Genomic DNA, 21,598 nt, shown 5'->3' on the forward strand with positions numbered 1-21,598 from the left:
TATATCCACTTCAAATTTACACACATAATGTCTTTTTACTATGTACTTGTATATATGAACAAAAAGGTATGTATGCATAAGCAGAAACAAAGATATGTTAAAAAATTAAAATTGATTACCTCTTGCCAAAGCCACTGCTGGCGATTACAGCTTCAAGACATCTGAAGTAAGAAGGCCTTAACTTGCCAGTCTATGACTGTCAGAGTTACACTCTGTCGCATTAAGAGTAGCAAGTTTTCATGCGCTTGGCTGTATGGTATTAACATAATATATGCTACTTACCTACCACCAAAGCACGATGAAGAGGAAATGAGGTATAGTGAAGGCCATCAGTGGCATCCTCCATTCTCTTATGAACTAGGCCACAAGTGAAAGCTCCAGAAAATTCACTGTTCACTGAAAGAAAATGGCCTTACCATTGAGTATATAAAGTGCATAATCACCCAAATTAATTATTATTCCCTGTTAGGGAAAAGAGTAGGGGCACCTAGGGGCAACTCCTGCTACTTCTGTAAAACCACCACCCAAACACTGAACACTGAACACTTGAATACTGAGCTGATAGAGTCAAAAATTATTGTCTCTTGGTTACAACATATTTGCCTATTGCAAATCAAGAGTGAAAAATATACTAAAGTCTTAGAAAGAGACTGTAAGTGTTCAGAGCCTGCCCCACTCCAGCTATCACAAAGAAAAAAAAAAAGACAACAAATCTGGTTTGTTAGATCAGGTTTGTTAGATCAGTCAGGCAAACTCTTGCACTCCATGAAGACTACAAGCTGTCATCCAAAAGAAGAGATATGCAGTAAAACACTGATATAAAATACAAAATACTGACCCACGGAAAGAAAAGAGATACTAATGTTTATCACGCTAATGTTTGCGTACTTTTACTACTTTGCTTAAGTTTTCAAATAATCACAGGCATAACTTTGAGCTTCAGTTAGTAAACCCGGTCGTTATTGTTGCTTGTCATAACTTTTCTGATGGATACAGAAGAATAAATAACATTAAGTTGGAAAGTATAAATAAACAAGACATAAATTGTATTTAGAGAGTGTCCCAAGAGTCTACATGATACATATGACGCATATGAAGGTTGGAGGTAGGGGTAGATACTATTTAAGACCCTAAAATCTAGATAATTAGTTTTAAGATTTTTGTAAGGGAATTGGTGTGATATCACACATTAACACATGCTGTGTACTAATACAACATGACTTTGATCATTCAGCAGCGGATGCTTAACTGCATCAGTAATCTTGCAGAGGTATGCTGGAACCACTCTTCCCTTCATCTTTGAAGTGATTTGATTCAGATTGGTTCAGTTGCGGAAAAGGGGTTTGTTTCTAGCTGTCACTGTTGATTAGATTAGTAATCTAGAAATTTACTGATCACTTTGATAATTAATTGAGCAACAAAAATTAACTTTACTGAACAATGACAAAACACACACTGCCTTTCAAAGATACACTACTGGAAAAGACATGGTAGAAAGTTTTATAAGTTTTCATTAAAAATCCCCACATGTAAAAATATACGCCCATATATTTGCTCATATTAAAAATATATATGCAATATATGTAGTTTTAAAATATATGTACGCATATATTTAACTGTGGCATTTTTTAATATTTAAGTATATGCCAATATATGCACATGTAGATAAAACATGTAATAGCATCCATTTTTACACATATGTCAAACATATGGAAATATATTATAAACTCGACACTTCTTGAAAATATATGGAAATTTATCTCCATGTCCAACAATATCTGCTTCTTTTTGTAAAAGAGACAAGTAGGAGAAACTGAAATATGGATTCAAAACTAATGAAAATTTCAGTGACTCATTGGAAATTTCCAGCTTGATCAATGATTTTTAAAAATAAAGTAACCAAGTTTAATCAATTAACTGTGATAGGCTATATCAGTCAGGATATTATTAGCATTTTTTCAAATCAGAAAAAAACAGGAGACTCTTTCGCTGTTTGGTGAGTTTATTTGCAAAGATTCTGAGCCCTCAACTTTTATACATAAGTTATAGGGAATCTATTCCTCGCTTAATTATACCTTGTAGCTTAAAATGACAGGTGTATGTAAATAATGGATTGGAGTAACTGGTTAGTTTTCATATTTAACCCTCATGCAGGTTTGGGACAAGCTCATGAATTTTCAGATTTACGTCCGGTTTCAACACCCTCCAGGCACCAGGGGGCAGCAGCAGAGTGCAGTGGAGCAGGTCAGGGGTCCTGTGTGGTTTATTGGCCTAGCACCCAATACACAGTACACATTGTCCCCTTCTCAGATCTCCTTATCTGATGTTTTCCGAGTGCTTTGTGCTTGTCAGAGGCTTCTGAGACTTCACTGTTCGGCCTTTGTTGGAAGCCTCTGATGTCTTTCACCTTATGTTGATTGTTACAGTAATATATTCTTCAACATAGTCTTGGCAAAAGATTCAAGAATCAGCCTCCAATTTTGGCCACATCTCTTCAACAATAATTCTGGCAAAAACAGAATATTGAGTTGTAGCACTGCAATCAGTCCTTCAAAATGTAGAGTAATACATAATATGCATGTGTATCAAGACCTAAGAACATAATTACAACAGTTTTATTGTAAAATGTTAGTACGTCATAGAAGCACGCTGGTAATATTTAAGGCTTTTCAAAACACATAAATGTAATCATGAGCAAATATTGGGTTAATTACTGAAAAACAACAGAGCAGGCTACTTTTATCAGGCCCACAAAGAATAAGCATAAGTGCACTTTGAGTGGGGGAAGAAGCCCCCTTAAGCACAATTTCCATTTGCTGAAAATTAAACCATACTTCTACAAAGATTTGTAGTAAGGTTATATAAACTGGAAATAAACTAGCAGGAGCCAATATTGTTTTTATAGCACAAAAACAAAAACAGTAAAATAGAAAATATTAGTTTTGACCTCCTTCATACTCCGCAACGTCTTCTTCCTTGAGGAAGCTGTTTCAGTCTCAGTCCAGCGGTGACGCTGAGGTATTTAAAAAATCCAGCACTGCTGTGTCTGATCCACTCAGACCAGTTCAACACACACCGACACGCCACCACATCAGTGTCACTGCAGTGCTGAGAATGATCCACCACCCAAATAATACTTGCTCTGTGGTGGTCCTGTGGGGGTCCTGACCACTGAAGAACAGGGTAAAAGGGGGCTAACAAAGTATGAACAGGTAGACTACAGCCTGTAATTGTAGAACTACAAAGTGCGCTTATGTGGTAAGTGGAGCTGATAAAATGAACAATGAATTTAGATACAAAGAGGTGGTTAAGTGTTATGGCTGATTGGCGTGTATGTATATATAAATAAATAAATAAATAAATAAATAAATAAATCTTCATGTAAATTGTTTTGTTGTTGTGTATTGGGGCAGTCATGGGCTGGAGGCTAGGAAACCAGCCCTGTGACCGGAATGTTGCCGGTTTGATCCCCTGCGCAATCAGTACATGACTAAAGTGCCCTTGAGCAAGACACCTAATTCCCAGCTGCACCCTGGGTGCTGTGGATAGGGTTGCTAATCGCTCTGGGCAAGTGTGCTCACTGCCCGCTAGAGTGTGTGGTCGCTAGTGTGTATGTGGAGTTTCACTGCACGGATGGGTTAAATGCGGAGGTAAAATGTCCCTATTGTGGGACTAATAAGGGTCTTTAAATCTAATCTTAGTTTGTTGTATATTTTGCGCTTAGTTCACACTGTCGTGTATCTGCTCTTTATGTAGTCCCGTGCTGCTGTTGTGGTGCACCATGGGGCCTGAAGAACGACATTTTATTCCAGTGTATACAAGTTATATTGAGAAATGACAATAAAGACAACTTGGCTTATCCAGATGTTGCTGTATGTTAATATTTGCATTTTTATATTAATGGGCATGATAAAAAGCTCATTATAATTTGATGGCATAAAAGTCCTCATCTAAAACACTAAAGTTTGTTCATAAATGAGTAGAGCAGAGTTTTAAAATTGTACAGACACTTTTTATCAGTTTCTCATGATGTGCTGTTGAGAACGCATTTTTGGTTTTAAAGAAAAAGTGGGAAACGATGCCTCCCCATTGAAAAACCATTATCAGTGACCTCTTATCCAAACATCCAATTTAATCAGATGCAGCGCTTACTGGGAAAATAAGATTTCAGCATAAAAATGTAAATAAGTGTCCTACTTTGTCTGAATTCACCTTATTTACTTTTATTTATGCTATATGCCTTTGGTAAAAGCAGTACTGTAATATTAGCTAAGTTGTAAATTACGAAATCTTTGTAAGCAAAAATTTTCATTTCATGTTTTTGACAGTAAAGAGAAAAAACTTTGCAGGCAGTCTGTAATGGCCTTGTGCTTGTTTCAAGATTTATGTGAATACATTTATGTTAAATTAGACTTCTTTTGATTCATTTAGAAAATGAATGGTCAATAATAGTGCATATGAGTAGCTGTGTAAAATAGGAAATAGGGAAAGTCACTTAATTCAATCTCACAAGTTACAATACTGTAAATTACATGTAAACAGTTTATATCAGCTCTAATAGGTTTATAGTTAAAATACGTAAAGAGCTCACAGTAAACATCTGAGGCCACCTGCAAACGTGACCAAAATGCAAACATGCTGAATTATAAAGAAAGTATATTGTTGTTGTTGGATCTGCATCCTTGTCTCTCATGGCCATATGACGAACAGTTAAGATTCCATTGTTTTAAAGTAAATGTGTCCCAAAGTCTGTAAATCAGTGTGTAACCTTTTTTAATGAAAAATATTATGATTTTATGTGAGTACAACTGTTCAAATCTGTGCTTGCTAGTCATGTACTGGCTGGCATTTTTGAGGTCTACTCAAAATTAGCTGAAATTGGAAAAAAAAAGATTTCATGTAACAAAACAGGGAATAATTAAAAATGAATAAATGAGCCAGTATTGAAACAGGAAACACTGCCCAGATAAAATAAGTAAAATACCTTTACTATCAGACTTCATTCTGAAGAGAGTTTGATTGCTTGATGAATTTGAGTGTAAACATTTAGTAGACATTTAAAAGATATTCTTCATTTGCATGGAGCAAACTGATTGGATTTTATGCTATTCAGGGCTGTAATCTTAGTGTAATCTCATCACTACTTCTAATACAATAGTCATGCTAATTAGAGCTATCTTATGAATTAGCTGTTTGAGAAAAGATCTGGTCATTAATCAGCGATGGACTGTCATATATAAGTGTCAAGTCCCACAGAAGACAAACTGCATTTAGGCTCACACAGCCTGTGTGAAGGCCTTCATCACTTTCACCATTAATACAAATCCAAGGCAAACAAGTAAGTCATGCAGAAAACTTGATTTAAGTAACATAAGTACATTTTTATATAGCTTTGACATAGTGGCTCAGCAATATTTGATTCTATAGGTAGTCACTGAGTCAGATTGCAAAGCAAAAAATGCTCTGAGCAGATAAGCAAGAGTTAAGTTTTTATCTCTTGTGCCTTAATTGAACAAAATACTGTACTAATCAGGACTCAAGACTTCTGAATTTGTTTTCAATTGTACATCAGCTGAAGTCTGGAGAGTAAAAAACAGTTAACTGCTCGGACAAACTATCACTAATCTCGGCTCCCTGGTGTAATGGTAAGCTCCCCTGCCATTTGAGTGTGTGCTGTGGAGTTTAATGCCGCTAAAGCCATTCACATTGCAAGCACGTGTAATTCTTTTGGGTCTTTGCATCACAAAGAATGCTGCTTTGAGAAGTCGTCCTGTTAAGGTGCAGACTTTCATGAACTCGCGTTTGAAGGTGGGTCAAGCCGAGCAGGAGTCTGCATTGTGTGAACAACGTGCCTTCATAAATGACTCTTTTTGTGTTCAGAAGACGTGGATCAAACTCGTCCCTGCAAAGAGGCCTCCTCGAAAAAGGTAAACAACACTCGTGGAGGGCCCCACAGCTTTCAAGTCCGTGAGCTGAGGAGGTTGAAGAAAGCCTCAAGACCTACAAGCCCAAAGGTGGAGCTTTTGAGTCCTGCCTGGTTGTGTAATTCGCCATAGGAGGCCTAACTCTCAACTCCCTCCTTTCTGCACAAGCCTCAGTGTTATCTTTACCACAATGGGTGATTACGAAGAGGACACAGCTTTTCTGGGCCAAAAAGGCCCTTTCTTCATGATCATCTTCCTGCTTCTGAACGCCATCTACATCTCAACCGGCTTCCATAGCTTCTACATTGTGTTTGCTGGCGCCTCCCCTTCACACTACTGCCAGGTCCCAGAAGGGAATCTGAGTGAGGAATGGATCAAGGCCAGCATTCCCGTTGAGGCAGTGAATGGAAAGCTGGAACCGAGCAAGTGCTGGAGATATGATTTGGACACAATTCGACATTTCGCTGCGGAAGGGTACAACTTTGGTGACGTAAATTTCACAGATGTCGCCAAGGAACGGTGTGTGGAAGGATGGAAATACAGTACAGAAATCTACCACTCTACGATTGTCTCTGAGGTGAGTCCATGCACTGGTGTAGAAACCATGCCTTCTTTTTAAGTTGTTGAGCATTAGTCTGTTTAATGCATCTTTTCACCATAGTTTTTTGTATCGATCCTACTGTATTATATACCTTGTCCTACATCTCGATGCACTAAAAACAAACTAATAATCAGTTTTTTGAAAAATAAGTAAACACCCTCTAGAGAACATCCAATTTAATGCACAATTACTGTTCATTTGCCAAATGTAACAATAGTAATAAATGTTACAGACATACAGACAGAGTACCCCAAAGTTAGAGCAGCAACAAAATGTACTGGGCACATGTACATACATTTGGGAAAACTATAAAAATGCTCAAGATTTTTTTTATTGAAATGGTAACTTTACATTTACATTGGTAACTTTAATCTATGTAAATGAAATAAAATTGTATTTGATGTAATTTAGGACCATTTCTGTCAATGCATTCATCTATTTACACATGTTCAAATGGTGTAAAAAATAGAAAAATAATAAAAAAAAGAGATATGAATTTATGAAACAAGTGCAATTATTTATGTAGGATATAACTTAATGGTAAGATCTCAATTTTTGTTGTTTTTTGCTTTTTTTCACAATATTTGAAAACACTTTACATAGTGTTAAAATCTCACGGAGAACAGACCAATAGAAATGGTCCAAAATTACATGAAAAAAAATTGTAACATTAACTTCCATTACAAGTTTTTTTGCTTCTGTAAAGTTACCATTGTGGAGATACAAGGTTTTGTTCCAACGGTAACAATATATTGTGCCAGCTGAGAAAATGGAACAATGACAGCACTAGTGTGACTAGAACCAGTAATGTGGTCAACAGCAGAACTTAATGAAACCACTTAAAGTCGCCATTAACTTAAGTTAATATCGTTTATGGTATTCTTAATGAACAATGATGTCAAAGTAGAAGTGAATAAACTGTTTTTTTTAAATGTTTTGTCTGCAGTGGGACTTGGTGTGTGAAAGACAGTGGAGAGTTCCATTTGCCTCCTCAACGTTGTACATGGGCTACTTGTTGGGATCCCTCGTCTCAGGCCAGCTTTCTGACAGGTACTGAACCTCGTGTCTCTTGTAACATCTACTTACACACTTGCATGCTAATGAACTCGCTAAAGAACACACTTGTACTTTAATGGTTTCTTTGACAGTTTAAATGCAAATTATTAGTAGTCATGGAAACTGCACAATGTGTTTGTTGCCAATCCCACCAAAGACTCTTTAATACTGAAATGTCGCCATCTGCTGTAAGAGACAAAGAAGTAAACCATGGTTTTAGGAAGACTAATATTTTTAAAGGAAATTAATGATTTAATGAGTTAAGAAGCTGGTTAAGGTATTTGCCTTGTTCATTATTAATTACTCTTGAATGCTTTGACAAAAAATACAGATTCTGGTGACCACTACAAGTATAATGGAATGAAAGAAGCCTCAATAAAAATATAAAGTAATCATAAAATAGCATTATTTTTAATTTCTCTTTCAGTACACGACTGACACACTTTCCTAAAATTTGTCTCTTGAGTTTTGGTACCATTTGTATATATTTGGTTGGATGGCAGGCTTCCACATGAAACTACAATATTTTGTCAATGAATTAAAAAACATAATATAGATAAAGATAATATAGTGGATGGGTTGTCTATACAGATTTATATTTGTTGTTTACATGCGTCTGATTAAACGTGCATAGTGAATTATGAATTTTCCCATTAATCTTGGACTACCAAACAAAAGGGTTATGCGATGTTCACAGTTTCACAGATTGAAAGACACATACACATGGGTAAAAGATGTATTCCAACAGCACCATTAATCCAGTCTTCTTTGTTCAAGGTTTGGAAGAAAGAAGGTTCTTTTCGCATCTCTCGCTTTTGAGTCTCTCATCATCTTTGTGCAGTCATTCTCTCAGTCCTGGCTGGTTTTCTGTATCCTGTATTTCTTTGTGGGAGCCTTCCAGGTGTCCCTGTATATCACAGCTTTTGTTCTTGGTGAGCAACAAATCAATGTCATAATCTGTCTATGCATATGTGTGTGTATATATATATATATATATATTTATCTTCAATTATTACATAACTCCATAATCCCTCTTACCGTATGTTAATTTAATGTTATATTATATGCCTGTGTAGGCTTATTAACCTGTGATTACTTCCACAGGCACTGAGGTGCTAAGTACTTCCCTGCGAGTTCTTTTCACCACCTTGGGTGCCTTTCTACACTACTGCGTTGGGTACATGGTGTTACCATGGATTGCCTTCGCAATCAGAGACTGGCGAACTCTGCTCAGGGTCCTATCTGGGCTAACACTGGTGTACATCCCATTCTGGTGGTAAGTGGACTAAGAAAAAAATTCCAATATAAATTATACATATATAATATGCCCTTTTCATACTTGGTGTACTTGGTAGATAACTTTTAAACTTTCCTGCCAAAAAAGTTAATACCTACCAAAAAAGTCAAAAAAGTCAAAAGCCCAGATTTAGACCAATCCTAAATAATACAGCATTAAACCTATATGAGATCAGCTATAATCTACTGAGGGATGTTGACCACCAATGTCTTGCCTTCACAAATTTGTGGATAAGTCTTTGCCTATCTTTTGTGTTTAGTGGTACAAAGAACCAAAAGCTTTTAACATAATTTTTAGACTCAAAAAGTATAAAAAGTAATGATAATATTGCAAGCATCTCAAGCTTCATGCCACAGCTTTTTAAAAAAACATCACGCCACTTTACCCGAAAATATGAACGTACATCACCTAGAAGATGAGAAATATTTAAATCCTTTATTTCATCAAGCATGTAGTTGCTTTCAGTGTCGCTCCAAAAATGTTTTGCTGCCATCTCGCTGCAATGCTGCTTGCTCACTTCCTGTACCGCCTCTGTTCTCGCACATGCATAGACTGAGAAATCCTATCCAAATCTGAGGAAGCGTATACATGCACTGAGAAATCTGATCACTGAGCTGAAATCCAGCTCTCTTTATAGGATTTCTTAATCAGATTTCTAGATTGGAGTATGGCGTTTACATGACCATTTGTATAATCGGATAAGTGCAGAAATTCGATTATGATCGGATTATTAAGTGCATGTAAACGCACTCATTGAAACAAGAGTAATACTGTAATACTTACATAGTTCAAACACAAGTATGATTCTATTGAATTAAGATGTTCAACAATAGTACAGACATGTATTTTTTGTTCACAGAATTCAGTAGACTTTCTCCGAACGCCTAGAAGGCTGTGGGTTCCCTTCTGTCATCTAGAAATTGAAAGTAGTAGGCTAAAACTTTGGTACTCTACAGGTTCATTCCAGAGTCTCCTCGATGGCTGATCTCTCAGGGGAGAGTAGAAGAAGCTGAGGCCATAGTGAAAGACGCCGCTAAGAAAAACAAAGTCACACCTCCTGACATCATCTTCAAAGAGTCTGAGGTTTGATCCCATTGTTCAACAGCTCTGTTTGTTGCTATAGCAAACACTTGTTCTGCAGAAATATGTCATCTCATAGTCTTTTTTGTGGCCAACAAGCTATGTTATTTCTCTCAGGCCAACATGGTGATATCACACATGAAAAAGTACAGCATGATCGACGTTGTAAAGTCCAGTAATATCCGCTGTACTACTTTCATGTGTTTACTGTTATGGTAAGTATCACATTTTTCAGAGTTCTTATCTCTTAAAACTGGATTCTGGAACCTGGTAGGTGGATATATTTGCTAAATTCACCATGGTTTCTGCCTTCTCAGGATGGCCATCAATATTGGATATTTTGGATTGTCCTTGAACACGTCCAATCTCCTTGGCAATCCATTCTTGAACTGCTTTTTATCAGCTGTTACTGAAGTGCCTGCTTATATCGTTGCCACCTTACTCTTGAAGAGCTGTCCACGAAGACCGCTTCTCTCAGCATTCCTCAGTATAGGTGGAGGATTCCTTCTCTTGATCCAGCTGATCCCTGAAAGTAAGTTATTTACGTTTAAATTGATGCACGGAATACATTTTACACAAATAACTCATGGGTAGCTGTAATGAGTTATAACAACAGCAAGTCAACATGCAAACAACAGTTTTTACTTATTCACTGAAGGCAGTTAATTAAGGTATTTCATATAGGACAGGGGTGTTCAAATTTTTTCAGAGGGGGCCAGACTGGACCATATCAAAATACCTGAGCGCTGGTCACTCTTTAACATAATGTTATTTATAAATTATTTAAAATATTTGAGCTTTAAAAATACGTATAAAATATGCAAACAATTACAACAGTTGAACTGAGGGTCTTGCTTATGATCCATTCTGAGGATATGGCGATGGGCCCCCTTATACTAATTTAAAACTGCCACCAGAGCTCATGCAAATCCACGTTGGCCACAATGAAACGTATCAATGTGTAGAAATGGAGCTTTCTGTGTGCTACTGTGTTTCTAGCACTATATAAAAGTTGCACAGAAGTGTCTTTATTGTTGGATGCACTGTGATTTATTTTTAGAGCGAGAATCCAAACTCATTCAGAGTGCAATGCAGATCGTAAAGAGCTTATAACTTTGATTTCAGAGCAGCAATAAATGGCAACTAAAGTGTTAAGTAGATTCATATTTGTGTATTTTCTTGATCCAAAAAGTAGTTTGTAAGAATTGTTGGCTATAAATTTAATAAACAAATAATAAATAAATAATTAATGAAAATATTTAACTGCAGCATTAGGAGAAACAAAAAGGAGAAATAGCCACGTTTTTGACACAAGAGGAGGATAGAGTCCAGCTGCTTCAGCTGTCTCTTCCCTCATCAGTTAACCCTTTAGAATCCCAGGGTCATTACATACTAAGGCGTACTATTCAGTAACTACAGGGACTTTAATGTAAACTGGCTGAGCTGATTATAGAGGTGTGTAATAAAACTTTGCTGGCCATTTACAGGGTTAACTGTGCTTTTTGGCTGTAGTCGTGACCAAATATCAGTCAGTAAATTAATTTGCAGCTCTTTAGCTAACTTCATTACTACAGTGTGGTGCAGGATTATAAGTTAACATTACTGCTGCCTCCATCATGTGAAAAATCGAAACACATAGGCTGGTGGGCCATGTATAATGAGAATCTGTCAGCAATTAAAATCTGGCCACAGGCCGCATTTGGTCTGGGGGCTGGACTTTGGACTTCCACTGATGTGGGAAGTGACCCATTCATTTTTTTGCACTGGGGCCCATAGTATCCTTGTAACACCACCGTACACACAAAATGGTCATTGTACGCAAAAAGAATGAACATATAGAATAAACAGTAAAACTCTGTGTTCTTCAACATACTGCGCACATCACATGCACCTGCATCTAGTCTCAAACTGAGATTGTCATAGGACAGCAGGAAATTTGATTGTGTCTGAGTTTACTGTGTTACTTGAAGCTTAATCTTTTCCAGAGTAAATGAGTAGGACTTTGACCACTTTCAGAGAAGAGGATAAGTCACTGGGTTATAATGACTCTGTGTAAAGAAGTGTAACAACAAGGACATTCTAAGCAATTGGAAATGAATAAAATTTAACAATATTAAAATTAGTTTTTATTGCTGTTGTTACATTTAGTAAGAAAAAAATGTAATATTTATCAAAAGTTCTTAAAAGCTTAATCAAGAAAAAGATGTTTAGGGTAAGAAAGTTTAAGAGGTGTATATGGATGACTTTCAGGGGCAGATTTACTAACGTTTGTGCCATCATAAACCTTGTTTTGGCGCTAAAAAGTGACTGTCATGATTTACTAAAATGGGCCGATGACTCTTTAGCGTCTGTAATAAACTGACAGTGCTCCTTTGTGCTTTTGCATAACTGCCTATGCATTTATACAAGTTTCCTTCTCAAAGGGCAACATACTGGGAGGAGATTATTATAACAAAGCACTTATTCTGATTTACTCAGGCTGACAGTGAATGGTGACAGTGCACTAGTGAATGCATGTGAAAAGCTTGTCTTACTCCACAGACAAGAATTCCACAAATACCAAACAAGTGTGTTCTGAAACAGAAAGTCAAAATAATTACTCGTTAATAATGCTGAAATAATCACATACTTTCTCAAAGAGCAATAACTTGTCATTTTGTGACCTACTAAATCAAAATCTATCACTATTTCACTGTGTCACTAAACTGTCAGTATTTTGCACTTCATAGTAAATCTGGCCATATGACCAACAGTTTGCTTGAACCATCATATGAGCCAAGGACTCCTAGAAAACAGCAAGATGCCAAAAGATCATTTCCTCCCTATACCCAACAACTCATAGGTGCAGCCAATCTCTGACACCACATAACAGGCCTCGCACTACCCTAGCACACCAGATGGGGACACAGGGGGTCATATTACTTTACAGTAATCCCTTTGTCTGAGACTGCAATGAAATTAAGTATTGTGGATTGAAGATATAAATGACAGCTAGCCAACAGCTGCTTGCTAGCAATTGGGAACAGCTACCTTTAAGCTTTATCTAATGCAGAACATCTTAATGTACCTTACACAAAGATTAACTAAAATAGCAAACTGTGTTCTCTCAAGGAAAGTCAGCTGTATGGACATGTAATTTCAATGTAGGCTTAAAATGAATGCTGAGAGTAAAATTCAATTGTAACCCTCTGTTACAGGTCTTCATACACTGGCACTGGCCTTAGAAATGGCTGGCAAGTTTGGCTTCACCATGGCCTTCACTGTGGTGTACATTTACACAGCAGAGGTTTACCCCACTGTGGTTAGAAACCTGGGAATGGGAATGTGTTCTTCTGCTGCACGTATTGGAAGCATCACTGCGCCCTACATCATATTCTTAGGTACGTTGATAATTTGTTTACTAAGGATACAAAACCAGGTTTGACAACTTTAACTTTCAGAGGCAAGCTGACAAACAAATGCTTATTAGGGGCCCAAGCACCCTAGGTGATGGAACCCTATCGTTTTCATTAGGCTTTTTTTTCTTATTGTTGTTTTTTTCTCTACTAAAATGATATTATGAAATGAATTGTTGTAGAAACACTAAACTGAAAGGGGAAAGTGCAGTATTTTCCCCACTACTTATCAATATAGCTGCAGTTAGCCTTATAGTGGTGCTATACAGTAACATTTGTACATTGTTGACTGTCTTGCTTCTTCAATCTCATAGGTATTTAAATGACCGTGCTTGCTTTCTCTTCTAACGCAGGCACGTTTAGTAAGTATCTCCCATATATTCTGATGGGAAGCCTCACCATTGGCTCATCCTTAGCAAACATGTTTCTGCCCGAGACTTTTGGTAAAGTGCTGCCTGAGACCGTGGAACAGATGCAGAAGTGCAAAGGGTATGATTATCTAAGAACACACCAATTTTCCTGACTTCAAATCAGCAGTTAACAAATATTAGAACTGTCTCATATTGATTCTGTTTTGCTACAGCTGCCCCAGGGGAGATGACCATATGATGGAGGAAAACAGGAAACAGGTTGTCCTAAAGGAACAGAAACTCTGAGGACATCACGTTGTAGAAAAGCTGCAAAGCTGAGGATTGTGTGTAAAATTATACAGATTTTGTATATTTAATGTGTGAAATTCAGAATAAGGACAGCAGAGAAAACATACACTATCTGGCCAGAAGTATGTGAACACCTAATTACTGGGTTCAGGTGTTTTAACAGGTGTATACAATAATGCCCATAGCCGTGCAATCTCCACAGTTTCTTCCCTGCTACATCTGCCCTGATCAACTGTAAGTGTTATTGTTGTGAAATGGAAGTGCCGAGGAACAACAACAGCTCAGCCACAAAGCAGTAGACCCCACAAACTCACAAAATGGGGCCACAGAATGCTGAAGCACGTAGTGCATTAAAATGGCCTATCCTCTGTTGCTTCCAAACTGCCTCTGGAGGCAGCTCAACTGTGCGTCAAGAGCTTCATGAAATGGGTTTCCCTGGCCAAGCAGCAATCAATGCCAAGCGTCAGCTGGAGTGGTGTAAAGCACACTGACATTGGACTCTGGAGCAGTGGAAACGTGTTCTCTGGAGTGATGACTCACACTTCACTGTGTGGCAGTCTGATGGATGAATCTGGGTTTGGAGGATGCCAGGAGAAGGCATAGTGCCAACAGTAAAGTTTGGTAGAGGAGGGATAACAATCTGGGGCTGTTTTTCAGGGTTTGAGCTAGGCCCCTAAGTTCCAGTGAAGGGTAATGTTAGTGCTACAGCATACAAAGCATTTTACACAGTTATATGCTTCCAACCTTGTGGCAACAGTCTGGGGAAGTTGGTGTGGAGGAAATCCAGTGGGCTGCACAGAGACCTAAACTCAACCCCACTGAACATCTTTTGGATTAATTGAAACGTAGATTGCAAGCCAGGCTTTCTCTTCCAACATTAGTGTCTGACCTCACAAATGCGCTTTTAACTGATAGGACACAAATTCCCACAGACACACTCGAAAATCCTGTGTACAATCTTCTCAGAAGAATTGAGGCTATTACAGCCACAAAGGGGGCCATGGGGGCAACTCTGTATTAATGGCCATGGTTTTTCATATAGGTGAGCTTGTATGGCTAGCATGGACAAGCATACTTTTGGCCATACAGTGTACATACCTCTGCTTCTTTACTCCAAGTACTCATTATGTTACCAGGCCTTTGTGGTAAACATAACAGCACAACTTTTTTACTTTGAACCAGTGGCACTAAGAACCTGACCAGTTAATTTCTATAAGAAATGCAACATACTGTATTTTATTGCTGTTTTTTTATTGCTGTTTAAAATTGAGACCATCATCAAATCTGTTTCTTAGGACTGTAGGCTATTAAATAACACTAGCATTTTTAAACTATGGTAATCAGTAACACATGGAATGTTGTTAGAGAAACTGAGTTTGAAAATGTTCACGTCATATACACTCACTGGCCACTTTATTAGGTACACGAAAATAATGCCTCCTCAGTGGTGATCCTGTGGGGGGTCCTGACCATTGATTAATGGGGCAAATATTGCCAACCAATCATGTAGAAAGAGAGATGGACTATAGTCTATTTTAAAATCTAGAATTGTAAAACTACATACAAGGTAGGTGTACCTAATAAAGCAGACAGTAAGTGTCTCTGTGTGTGTGTATATATATATATATATTTATATATATATATATAGATAGATAGATAAATAAATGTGAATCTACACAAATTATAATATTTACAAAAATATATAGAAGTTATATATCGATATAGAATACACTGAAGATTGAATAAAAGTGTGTAGGTACGTTGTTACAAGACTTGCTGTCTGAGGTACAAACATGGTGTGCATGATTACATTTGAACCCACTGACACAGTTTTATTTCTTTTTTTACTCTGCATTTATACCAGCTCTGGTTTTGATTGAGCTCAGTTAAAGCTCAAATAAAGTTTTACAGCAAATGAGTTCAGGCTTAATTTGTAGAGCCAGGTTTACATACAGTGGTGCTTGAAAGTTTGTGAACCCTTTAGCGTTATGTAAATTTCTGCATAAGCTTGAGCTAAAATGAGATCAGATCTTCATTTGTCATAACAATAGATAAAGAGAACCTATTAAAACAATTAACATTAGCAATTATATAGATTTGGATTCATTTATTGAACAAAGTAATACAACATTACGTATTTTGGGTAGCAAAAGTACAACCTACCTCTGGAATTATCACCTTGGCATAAGGGATAATTGGAGTCAGGAGGTTAAATTGATGACAATCAAGTGGTGAGTGTGGCTAAACCCTATCCTAGACTTCAGAAAAACAGCTGCCGAGGCTCATTGGGGTGGAACAGGTTCTAATACAATTTCTGAAGAGTTTCGACTTCACCAATTCACTGTCAGGCAGCATATTTAACATCATAGCTAACTTTCCAGCAGTGGTCATGCAACAAAAATGACTCCAACAGTAAGGCTTACAAGATTCTGGGAAATCATAAAGAACCCCAGGGTAAGCCCCAAGGGGTCAGACTTGGTGGTTGGAACAGTCTATTGGTAACACCTCTGCCCTTCATTCTGCAGACAGAGGTTCAATCCCCCACCCAGGTAAACATGGAAAGCTATACCAATAAGAGTCCGAATGCCTCAAATTTGTAACATAAGGATCTGCAGGATCTTGCACTAGCTAATGTCAGTTTTCATGAGGCCACCATAAGACAAACCCTGAAAAAAATAGTGTGTATGGAAAGATAGAATGGAGAAAGCCATGCTATCCAGGAAAAAAAACTTGCCTGTTTAAAGCTTCCTAAAGACCACTTGGAGGTGCTAGAAGACTACTAAAATAATATCATGTGGATGGAAAAACAGGAAAAAACAGAAATTTATGGCTTAATGAGAATGAGAATGTTCAAGTCAAGTCAAGTCAAATTTATTTATATAGCGCCTTTTACAACAGGTGTTGTCACAAAGCAGCTTTACAGAGAATCCGGGTCCAGGCCCCCAGTGGGCAAGCCTTGGCAACAGTGGCAAGGAAAAACTCCCTCAAGGAGGAAGAAACCTTGAGAGGAACCAGACTCAAAAGGGGGACAGATAGTTAGTTCTGCAATGGGTGACCGAACAGAACAGAGTTGACAGAGTTCAGCGGTAGGCCTGGCTATGGCAGCATAACTAAGAGGGAGAGCCAGAAGGTAACAAGGACCTGAGAAGTGAGCGCCCCTCTGCTCCATCGTCAACAAACTTGAGTGAACACGTAAGAGCAGTGGGACGACAGCACCAAGATTCCCAGATTACCATAAGACTCTCTGTCCGTGAACCCCCAGATCTGCACCTTTTTCTAACAGGAAAACTAATCAACCAAAGACTCGACTAAACAGGTAGGTTTTAGCCTAGACTTAAAGATGGAAGCTGTGTCTGAGTCCTGAACACTTACTGGTAGGTTATTCCAAAGCTGGGGGCCTTTGTATGAAAAGGCCCCTCCCCCTGATGTAACTTTATTAATTCTAGGTACTAATAATGAGCAGCACCTTGTGATCTAAGTGGGCGTGTCGGTTGATAGTAGGAAATAAGGTCACTGAGGTACTGAGGAGCAAGGCCATTCAAGGCTTTATACGTCAGAAGAAGAATTTTGTACTCAATGCAGAATTTAACTGGCAACCAGTGTAAGGTACACAAAATTGGGCTAATGTGGTCAGATTTCCTGGTTTTGCTGAGAACTCTGGCTGCGGCGTTCTGGACTAACTGAAGCTTGTTAAGGTTGGCTGGAACAACCAGAAAGCAGAGCGTTACAGTAATCTAACCTGGACGTGATAAAGGCGTGAACTAACGTTTCTGCATCCTGTAGCGACAGTGCATTTCTTAATTTAGCAATGTTACGCAGATGGAGGAAAGCTATTCTGGTAATATTGGTAATATGCTCATTGAAGGCCAGACTGGGATCGATCGTGACACCAAGGCTTTTTACAGATGTGCCTGGTGCAATTGAGAAATTATCGAGCTTAAGAGTAAACGTGGGCAGATTATCCCTAGCAGCTTTTGGACCCAGAGGAAGAACTTCTGTTTTGTCCGAGTTTAGTAAAAGGAAGTTACTTGACATCCAGTCTTTAATGTCTTTTACACAGTCCTCTATCTTATCAAGTTCAATTTTGTCCTCTGGTTTAGCTGAAATATACAATTTGTATCATTCACAATTTTCACCAACGCTGTTTCGGTACTATGGTGAGGCCTGAAGCCAGACTGAAATTTTTCATGTATATCACTCCTATGCAGATGGGAACATAATTGTTTTGCCACTGCTTTCTCTAAAATTTTTGATTAAAAGGGACGATTTGAAATACACTCCAAAAGTATTCACTCACCCATCCAAATCATTGAATTCAGGTGTTCCAATCACTTCCATGGCCACAGGTGTATAAAACCAAGCACCTAGGCCTGCAGACTGCTTCTACAAACATCTGTGAAAGAATGGGTCTCTCTCAGGAGCTCAGTGAATTCCAGCGTGGTACCGTGATAGGATGCCACCTGTGCAACAAGTCCAGTCGTGAAATTTCCTCGCTACTAAATATTCCACAGTCAACTGTCAGTGGTATTATAACAAAGTGGAAGCGATTGGGAACGGCAGCAACTCAGCCACGAAGTGGTCGGCCACATAAAATGACAGAGCGGGGTCAGCGGATGCTGAGGCGCATAGTGCGCAGAGGTGGCCAACTTTCTGCAGAGTCAATCGCTACAGACCTCCAAACTTCATGTGGCCTTCAGATTAGCTCAAGAACAGCGTAGAGAGCTTCATGGAATGGGTTTCCATGGCTGAGCAGCTGCATTCAAGCCTTACATCACCAAGCGCAATGCAAAGCGTCGAATGCAGTGGTGTAAAGCGTCGCCACTGGACTCTAGAGCAGCGGAGACGTGTTCTCTGGAGTGACGAATCACACTTCTCCGTCTAATTTAAGAGACTTTGGAATATAGCCGAGGCTGAGAGAAGAGTTTATTATAGATAGAAAAGGCTTGGTTATTTCTGGCAAAACGTCTTTAAGTAAACTTGTAGGGATTGGATCTAGTATACAAGTTTTTGAAGATGAAATAATTTGGACAAGCTCTGTTTGTTAGGGTAAAGTAAAGTAGTGGTTATACTGCACTCTAGATCTAGATTAGGTTTATAGGATGCTGCACTGCAATGCTGCGTATTTTGAATTTTGTGCCTAAACGATTACATTTTATTATTAAAGAAGTTCATGAAGTCATTGCTGCTGTAGGCTGATGATATCTGGGCTTCAGTAGCTGCTTGATTATTAGTCAGTTTAGAGATTGTACTGAATAGTAGCCTAGGATTATTCTTGTTATTTTCAATTATTGACAAGAGGCTGAACGTGCTGACTTTAGTGCTTTCCTATAGTCTATAAGACTCTCCTTCCAGGCAGATTGGAAAACCTCAAGTTTGGTCTGACGCCATTTAGGCTCTAATCGCTTAACAGTCTGTTTCATAGCTCGCGTGTGATCATTGTACCATGGAGCCTTTTCTGCCTTACTCTTTTACTTTTTAATGGAGCCACATTAAATAAATACATTAAGTAAATTCTACAGAAGAAAGGTAGGGCATCCATCTATGAACTGACCCTCAAAAAATGTCAGATCTTACAGAAAGACATCAACCCTAAAACACCAGTTAATCTACAAATAATGGTTGAAGCAGAAGAAATTTTTGCATTTTGAAATGGCTGAATCCAAGATAATAATCCAGTAAAAATGTTGTTGCAGGATCTAAGATGTGCCATTCATACAAGAAAGCCCACTAACAACTCAGAGTTGAAGTGGCTCTGTAAGGAAGAACAGGCCAAGATTCTTCCAAGTCAATGTGCAGGGCTGATGAACAGTTACAGAAATCATTTGGTTGAAGTCATTGCTGCCCAAGGGGGTCACACCAGTTACTGAAAGCAGAGGTTCACATACTTTTACAAAAGATTTTTACAAATATTTAATATTGATTTTATTGAGTATTCTTTGTCTGTTATGACTTAATGCCTGATCTTCGGATCTGATCACATTGTAGGTCACATTTATGTAGAAATTTAAAGAATTGTAATAGGATCACAAACTTTCCAGCACCACTGTAGTTTATGATCTTTTTATTCTAAAATGAATTTCACAGGGAACTACTAAATAGAATTGCACACAATTTTGGTTTGCTGTCTGAATGAATGGTACAGCAAAGACATCAACTCAACTCCATCCTCTGAAACTACTGTCTCAGACCAGTGTTTATTCTAGCATCTTACTTACCTGCCATATTACCCCTCTTATCTGACTGCCACCTCACCTTTCTTTGCCACTATACACCCCTTTAATTGCTGCTGCACTCAGCACTTTAACTTTAGACCCATACTTTGCACATTGTAAAGGTTACAGGTTTGACTCTGTGTGTGTGTGTGTGTATGAGTGAGTGACGGTAGGAATGTATGTTTTTATTTTATTTTTTTGTATTGTATTTCATTTTGTTGTATTTTATTCTATTCTATTTTATTTTATATTTATTTTATTTGATTCTGACATGTATCAGTCAACTACTGTAACAAAAATAAGGAAACTCTTCCATACATACATACATACAAACACACACACTGTGTACAATAAAGGGGAACTCCACTGATTTGTTTCAAAATTTCTGTGTAATTCAGTGGTCATGGAGGGCTAGTATCTTGCACAGTTTGGTAGTTGCCCTACTCTAACACATTCACTAAACCTGAGTAGTTGAATCAGATGAGTATGTGCTGTGAGATCAGCAAACCGTGCTGGACACTGGCCCTCCAGGACCGGAGCTGTGCATGCCAAGTATAATTCAATCACTGATATGTAACTAAAGTCATTCAGAGCGGTTTGATGTGAAACAGTTCACTGTAGAGAAACGTACCAATTTCTTATGCATGGTGGTAATAGGAACCAGGGGTTGTGACATCTACAACATAAATATAGCAATTTTTATTTATTATCGAAAATTACCATTAAACCTCTAAATTTCTCCTCTTTTTTTATATGAAGGGTTGATAATGTTAGAATAGTGTTCAACCTGAAAAAATAGGTTTTCAACTTTTTCTACTTTGCATTTGTCCCAGCTTTGGTACTGGTTTAGTGGCTATAAGCTCAAATAAAAGCTTTTGCAGCAAAATGGGTTCGGGCTAAATTTGTAGTGCCAGGTTTACATAGCAGTTTAGTCATTTCTGTATTTCAACCCCCCCAGTTTCATTTCCAGAAATTTCAAATGCAAATACTATGTAGAAATCCATTAATTTTTTTCTTGCTTGTCACAGAATTTAGATGTTTCTTGGTGCTGAGGGACCTTTCAGATTTTCCTTGTATAAATAGCATTTATGCAACAGATCCTTAGGAATGATTCACAGTACATTTGGCTAAATGTGAGCTGTAAGGTCCAGTTACTGTTATCCAATAGTCTTTGAGGACATTAACGGTTCATTGCCTGTATGTTTCACAAGACAGTAGACGATCAGCCACCAAACCTTCTCCTGCAGATCTACTTTCCTGTAACATGTTTATGTAAAATGTATGCATTTGCAGTGAGCCCTTAACTATCATAAACATTACGACTGAATATTCTGTTCAATATAATTCAAATAATGTTGGCCACATATTTATTTT

The 21,598-nt window shown here is 38.0% G+C and overlaps 1 protein-coding gene across 1 annotated transcript; it reads left to right on the forward strand.

Moving 5' to 3' along the window:
• Positions 1-6,108: 6,108 nt before the first annotated feature.
• On the forward strand, positions 6,109-14,501 carry LOC118802514 (solute carrier family 22 member 5-like). Its single transcript, XM_036563061.1, has 10 exons — positions 6,109-6,501; positions 7,472-7,575; positions 8,359-8,513; positions 8,686-8,857; positions 9,835-9,961; positions 10,076-10,173; positions 10,276-10,490; positions 13,156-13,338; positions 13,707-13,842; positions 13,937-14,501. The coding sequence occupies exons 1-10, from the start codon at positions 6,115-6,117 to the stop codon at positions 14,007-14,009; spliced, it is 1,650 nt and encodes a 549-aa protein (XP_036418954.1). The 5' UTR covers positions 6,109-6,114; the 3' UTR covers positions 14,010-14,501.
• Positions 14,502-21,598: the final 7,097 nt, after the last annotated feature.

Source organism: Colossoma macropomum, unplaced genomic scaffold, assembly GCF_904425465.1.
Source record: "Colossoma macropomum unplaced genomic scaffold, Colossoma_macropomum, whole genome shotgun sequence".
Lineage (NCBI taxonomy): Eukaryota > Metazoa > Chordata > Actinopteri > Characiformes > Serrasalmidae > Colossoma > Colossoma macropomum.

What these genes read in the sequence shown, in the direction of transcription:
- LOC118802514 (XM_036563061.1), top strand. Translation starts at nt 6,115, where the DNA reads ATGGGTGATTACGAAGAGGACACAGCTTTTCTGGGCCAAAAAGGCCCT. An exon ending in TTCATGTGTTTACTGTTATG is followed by an intron (nt 10,174 to 10,275) that starts GTAAGTATCACA and finishes CTGCCTTCTCAG; the next exon opens with GATGGCCATCAATATTGGAT. An exon ending in CAGATGCAGAAGTGCAAAGG is followed by an intron (nt 13,843 to 13,936) that starts GTATGATTATCT and finishes GTTTTGCTACAG; the next exon opens with CTGCCCCAGGGGAGATGACC.